This window comes from Odontesthes bonariensis, chromosome 7 (genome assembly GCF_027942865.1).
Source record: "Odontesthes bonariensis isolate fOdoBon6 chromosome 7, fOdoBon6.hap1, whole genome shotgun sequence".
Taxonomy (NCBI): domain Eukaryota; kingdom Metazoa; phylum Chordata; class Actinopteri; order Atheriniformes; family Atherinopsidae; genus Odontesthes; species Odontesthes bonariensis.
The window spans coordinates 17,981,544-17,988,327 of record NC_134512.1 but is presented as its reverse complement, the minus strand read 5'-3'; the positions used below and the strand labels follow the sequence as shown (position 1 = coordinate 17,988,327).

At 41.4% G+C, this 6,784-nt stretch overlaps 1 protein-coding gene across 2 annotated transcripts; it reads right to left on the bottom strand.

Annotated features, from left to right (window-relative positions):
* Positions 1-1,166: 1,166 nt before the first annotated feature.
* Positions 1,167-6,566, bottom strand: lysmd4 (LysM, putative peptidoglycan-binding, domain containing 4). 2 transcript variants are annotated; one of them, XM_075470980.1, is made up of 3 exons: positions 6,383-6,566; positions 2,899-3,164; positions 1,167-2,805 (listed from the first exon to the last, which is right to left on the bottom strand). In XM_075470980.1, exons 2-3 carry the CDS (start codon positions 3,148-3,150, stop codon positions 2,248-2,250), a joined length of 810 nt encoding a protein of 269 aa, XP_075327095.1. In that variant the 5' UTR covers positions 3,151-3,164; positions 6,383-6,566; the 3' UTR covers positions 1,167-2,247. The 2 variants fall into 2 exon arrangements, with proteins under 2 accessions (XP_075327095.1, XP_075327096.1); XM_075470981.1 differs by having other exon boundaries at positions 6,442-6,566.
* Between the last annotated feature and the right edge of the window lie 218 nt (positions 6,567-6,784).

Here is a 6,784-nt window from a genome sequence, read left to right as displayed (position 1 = left end):
CAGTACAAATTGCTGCATCACAGTGAGCTTCACAAGGTCAAAAACTTGAGTTTATAATTCGTTTTAGCTGTGCTGTTCTGGTAGTGACTTTATGCTTTGATTTCTTCTTGGAGGGTGTAGAAATGACAGACTTGGTTTAGTCAAAGCACGACTTGAGTTTACTTCTTCACTGCCATGATATCAATCTGAATCCTTTATTCAGATGACTTTAAGCTCAAAATTCTAAAAATATGAGCAAACGCTTTCCCATGTTAAAATAGAGACGGTCTACAACCCAAATGTATACCCACACGATGTTTTTCAGGGTTTAGTCCACTATATACAGTATTCCAGGGTACTGCTTTCAGACTAGTCTTGCTCCTAATTATGCTGGGCACTTTGTGGGCTTATTGCAAACTGAAAATTTGGATCCATTTCATAACTATAGTGACAAGATAAGGAGGCGGAGGAAGTTGATCGGTGACATTCTGCAGTATCTGAAGAGAAATGTGGATATAAAGGCAAGGCGTGCTGAGAACTTCTAGTTTCCACAAAAACTGGTTCAAAACATTTTACCGTTCAACCATCACAAATGTCTTGAACTCATTCTGCGAGAGACACATTTTGCATTCGAAAAGCACTCTCTTTGTCAGATTGATTTTCACGTGGATGCAAAAGAACAAAATCTCAGTTCAGGCTCAGTTCAATTATAACAAACTGTATGTCACTACAGTTGAAGTGAAGATTCGCAAGCTTACATGAGAAGCACATATGTGGAGCTTAGCGGTCATGTTTGAGCTTGATAGCTCGGATATATTAAGCCGACCATGTTGGCCACTGCTTAAATGAATGACAATCAGGAAAATGTGCAGTGTTGAGAACAACATATGCATCTGGAATCATAAAACTATCCAGTATTTGGCCCTCCTATTGGAAACAGTTGGTTTCACACATACAGATTACTCAGGAACAACTACAAAAGGAGACAGACACCCTTAAACAGATTTCTGGGTGCTGCCATCTTTTGGGAGAAGAGGGTATTGCAAGATGAAAAAGAATTCTGTGATGCACATTATGATGATTTACAATATACTGGGCACTCTTATTCTACAGTGCTGGGCATCTATGTTCCATATATACACATGTATGTGTGAAAAAAGATGACACAGACAAATCAACACGTCAGATCGTACTTTATAAAGTTCACATTTAAGATAGAACATGATGAATAACAGGCTTGCGCACAAACCACTTTTCCACTTAGAAACCGTCTGAGAATTGGCTTATTTGATATGTGAAGAAAATATATATATATATATATATATATATATTTTATTCTTATTTTTTCCCCCCGGTATCCTTAAAATGAAAATAACTTCAGATAAAAAGCGAACAAGCCTGACAAATCTTTCGCTTGCTGATGAGTGTGCAAACACAACAAAAAGTGGACAAATAACGTTTTTAAGGCACTGGATGCGACACATAATACAGACAGCTTATTAATGAGAGATATTTGTTTTAAAGTGAATCACCTTGTGCTTTCAGGACAGAAAAGTTGAATGAACGCAACAACTTAAGCACGTACATCGCGCCACGTTGTTACTGTAAACAAATTCACACATTTGGCACTTTCAGGCCCTGAGAATAAGGCACTGTTAGTAGTAACTAAAAAATGAACACACACACAAAAATGTTCTCAAATCCATGATTTTGATACCTGAACAATTCCATCCATTCATTTGTTAATGGATAAGCTTAAAAATATATCACCACCTCAGGTGCAACACATCAAACTTGCACCTGATGTAGGAACCTGATTTGATGACTTGTGCATACCAACAAAAGGCCACAGTGGACCCCCCCCCCCCCCTTTCAAACAAATTAATTTCACAATTAATATTCAGGTTGCGTCTTGTGAGGAGGTTCAAGTTACGACTGCTTAATATTTCAGGTTTAGCGAAACGCCGGAGGAGTTTCACAAAGGCAAGGATCAGGCAAACACTGTTCAATTGAACGGTTCTCAAGCATTATTTATGCATTGTTGGCACCCAAAACTGTGAAATAAGAGCATTTCACTCTGCTTTAGTACAGTTATTAATGTATCTGTCTCAAGTACCCCAGTTATGACACAATTAAGGGGGAATTTACTGCTGGTGATTAGACAACCTGCCCAGCATACAAACATGGAGTAATTTTGGCTTCATTATGATTGCTGCCTATGTCTAAAACTAAATGCAACAGTCTTAAAGATGTTTTCTAATTTCCGTTCTATCCTGGCTCTTGAAATTGCTCAGGTCCTCTCGTACTGAGGCCTGTTCCTGAGGCATTTGAAGGGGAGGTGGATGACTGTAAAGCAACATCTGTTGGTGAAACTGCATCCTTATCTTTGGTTTTGAAATAAATGACGTAAAACAATGGCAGGACAATACCTATGAGGAGCATGGCTATTACAGCATTCCACCACTGGATCCCCCAGTCTGCACCATGCCCAGTCAGGCGCTTGCGTCTGAAGCCAAACCTTCGTGGTTTCTCACAGTTATCCAATAAATCCTCATTTTGATCAGCGGTGGTCTGAATCAATTTGTCAATATCATTATCCACCTCTATGAGGAAGTCCGTGACCTCCTGCAGATGTGGCTGGGCCTCGGGTCTGTCACGACGGCTCACCGGCGTCGTGGATGAATGCGGCATTTCCTCTGGAGGATCACTTCGGTCTGAGGAAGTCTCTGTTAAAACGCTGTGTCTCTGAACTGGTATTTTGATAGATTTCAGTGCAAACAGGTCCTGCTCGTGCATGAGGTTGTTTACCCGCTTTATATCCGCCACCTGTTGACGGAGACAGGGCTGTTGTTCACCGAAGTCAGCACTTAACGGTGGAAGAAAGTCAGAAAAATGCCTGTAACAATGGAAAGTCCTTACCTTACAGCCGTACTGCAGCGCAAGCTTGTTGAGGTTATCCCCATCTAAAAGCTCACGCTCCAGCAGCTGGACGCTCCTCAGTTTGTCCTGCTTCATCTGCCTGATCTCCACGACCGTGAGCTCCTCATCCTCGTCTGAGGATACGGCATACTGATTCGGCCTCCTTTTGAACATGTACACCTGGCCGTCCACGCTGGCGTGAACGTCCACAGGGGCCTGGAACGCCTGCGGGTCATTCTCCCCCCTCCACATGACGACAAACCGGCCTGAAAGTGTCCCAGTTCCATCATTAAAGCAACGTTTTTTTTTTTTGTTTTTTTTTAAATTTCTTATTAGTTTAACAAACTCTTTGTGTTTTTCCATCCTTTCGAACATTTTTGCATTAACATATACACCCTGGAGACAGACTCTCGGGGAGATAAAGCGGAAATAATCTGGGATTTTAATTCTCTCTAAAAAAAAAAAGGAGCTTCAGCTGCCAGCGTTTCAGGTTTGTTTGAGTGTTCGTTGTCTGGAGTATTTTCAAATGAAGTGGGCATGAATTTCTGTATCCGCACTTCACAATGTAAACTGCAAGTGGAAGAGTTTGAGGGGCACTTTGCTGTCTTATTGTAAATCTGTCTGATGTCTTAGTTAAAGGGATAGTTCGCCTCTTTTGACATGAAGCTGTATGACATCCTATACTAGCAATAACGTGCATGAACATTGACTTACCCCCTACTGCGTCCTGTGAGCTGAGTTCCGGCCTCTACTTTTGATGAAAGTATTCCGGCTAGTTGGCTTGGGTTTGAAAAATAAAGCGTTTTGCTTCAAAACAATACGCGTTCAAAAGAGTAATACATTCGCATCACAAAATCGTTGTCCAGGAAAAAGTCAGACCTCACAATCGCTTGCCACTATTTTCTCTCCCTTCGTATCACTGCGTGCTGCCACCTACCGACAGCCGCGCCTATTACGGTGCAGACCGAAGAGCAGACCGAACAGTAAACACCGTAACAGGTGCGGCTGTCGGCAGGTGGCTGAATGCAGTGATACGAAGGGAGAGAAAATAGCGCCAAGCGATTGTGAGGTCTGACTTTTTCCTGGACAACGATTTTGTGATGCAAATGTATTACTCTTTTGAACGCATATTATTTGAAAAGCAAAACGCTTTATTTTTCAAGCCCCAGCCAACTGGCCGGACTACCTTCGTCAACACCAAAACGAGGCCGGAACTCGGCTCACAGGACGCAGTAGGGGGTAAGAAAATGTTCATGCACGATATTGCTAGTATGGGATGTCATACAGCTTCATGTCAAAAGAGGCAAACTATCCCTTTAATGTGCCGGGTAATTTTTAATTTCAAGTGGTTATGGCTTATTCAGTTAATCCCACTTACTGTTATGAATTAAATTACCCAACAAGTTTATTCAAGAATAAGCAAAATGATGAGTCAACTGGTCTGCCGACAGAATTTTGCAAAAAAATCTGATCTCCTTTCAGAGCACTCGAATATGGGTTGCTATAAATCTATAACTTATGTTACAAATCATGTTTGCGTGTGGCATTTGTGCCCCATTTTTAATGATCGTCAAATTCTCTGCCCCAAGGCCCGTATCACAACATTTCTTCATTTTATGCAAATGCATTGAAACAGTTCAAAGCACCAAGAAGCATTTAATGTTTTTTTCTTTTTCTATAGTAGGACAAATGAAAAGCATGAAGAAAGTTTACTCATATTTTTGGAATGCTGTATTCTTTTAAGTGACACTCGCAATGGGATTCGTGCTTGAGACTGACTTAAGTCATGCTGCGTTGTTGGCAATGATACATCTTCTACCAGACTTTCTGTAGTCTTAATTTAGTCCCTTCAGCACCATAATTGAGCTGACCAGTTACAGAAACCTCCGATTGTCAAACTGTGTTGCAGAAGCTTTCTCATCAGTGGTCTAAAGACTACAACTTACTGCTCCCGTATACCTCTGCCTCCCTGAGGACAGGCACGGACGACGACAACATGAAAAGATGGCCGTACATACACTGGATCCCACAGTCTATGGTTCTGATAATCATGACTCTGAGATAAACAGGCTACTTTACTACACTTGATTTGACCTCAGATGTCAGCCCAACACATGGGGACACATGAAATGAATAATAGAAATAAAAACAATCCTCATTTATGGCCTGACAGTGGTATCCTCAGTGAAAACTACAGAGTACACCTGGGTGATGCTTCCACATTGATGCTGAGCCGAGCTGGAACCGCTTCATACCCCCTCCTCCCCAATCTACTGCATAACTGAATGCCAGTTAAGCACTTTGTCACTGCTCCCAGGAGCCAGATATCAGCAAGTGATAGTGTTTTTTTGACCAGTATGAAAAGGGCTCAACTTTCTCGAGCAACCAAATGTAATTGGGCAAGTGAATAAAAAAGCTGTGTCATGGACAGGTGTTGGGCTAAGCCTTCATTATATCCGAACATATATGAGTTAAACAAATAAAAGGCCTGGATTTCACTCCCATTGTAGCATTTGCATTTGGAATGGCTGGATCCTTAAAACATTCAACTTGGAGAAGTGCACAGGAATGTGCAGCCTGCTCAAAGACTCAGCCAAATGCAACACAGCTGAGTGGACGATGCCTCACAATACAGACTGATTGAATGGCCAAACAAGTTTCTGAAGGTAAAGAAGTGGGATAAGTGAGTAAGGCATTGCAAAGGAAGATGCACGTTTTTTGAAAAAAAAAAATCTATAATTATCTCCATTTGTCCAATTACATTCACAGTTGGATAGTTTTTCACATCAAGTCGACTGTGGCGGTAAATTTAGAAAGAAATATGACAGGTAAGGTACCATCCAAATATTTCCAAACCTAACTGCATTTTGTTTGAGTTAATCTAGTTTCCCCATCGCATATGCAGACAATTATGTGAGCAAGATTCGCCACAAGTACTTCAGTTTACTGTTTTGCTTTGCACTCACATCAGATAAGATCACTTGAGGGGGTACACTTGAACATTCAGACTCTGAATAGCAGTTTCCACTAAAGTCTAACCAACAAAAGCCAACAAGCAAACACGACACGCATATTCCAGGTACTTCTGGCTTATTTTAAAATCCGATTACGCACAATTATCTTTACCTACAACTTTTGAAAATGATTTAGTATGACATATTTTCCTACCATGTTAACTTTAACAATGTTATTTGAACACTTTAAAGTCGGAGGGTATCTTATGTCGGACTTTGGTCAGCAAAACCCCTTCCTTGAGGGATCCTCTGCGTTATTAGGGGCCGGTTTGGCTCAAACTGACGTGACAAGTCAGATCTTTGTTGGTGAAGTTGTCTGAGCTCACTGTGGTAGCTAATGCTAGCGTGCTAGCTTTAGCTTCTGACATTCAGCATGTGTTCAGCAACTATGCCACAGCGACCTGCTTTATTTTCAGCTACAGACACAGTTAGTTCATGCGCTTGAGACCATAAGGATAAGTTCTACTTACAGGAATCACACTTTCATCGACTTTGTAAATCTCAGATTGAGCTGTATCAACCTGATTACCTTAAGCTTTGGCAACAGTAACAGTAAAGCCACCGCCTTCCCAAAGCAAGAATCTCCCTCCTCGGATGAGCTCTTTTTTTTTTTTCCCCTTCCACATAAGTTTCTGCTACTGCTGCTACTGGTTAGCCCACTTCTTCGTCGTACTTTAGCAGATGTTCACAGTCACACATTACGCAATAACGCCACCAATGTGTGCTGCAGAGTAACGCGCTAATGTGAGCAGGTGGATCCTATTCCCCACAGCTGAGGCCATAACACTTAAAATAGCTCCCCTGTGTATTAAACCTGCGGTTAGATATTCCCAAATCTTATCATTATAATGCACGTTATAGTGTCGTCATTT

Bases quoted from the DNA above. Each gene is read 5' to 3' on its own strand.
- lysmd4 (XM_075470980.1), bottom strand. From the start codon at position 3,150: ATGTGGAGGGGGGAGAATGACCCGCAGGCGTTCCAGGCCCCTGTGGAC. The intron at 2,806-2,898 runs GTAAGGACTTTC...CTCCGTCAACAG, and splicing joins CGCTGCAGTACGGCTGTAAG to GTGGCGGATATAAAGCGGGT.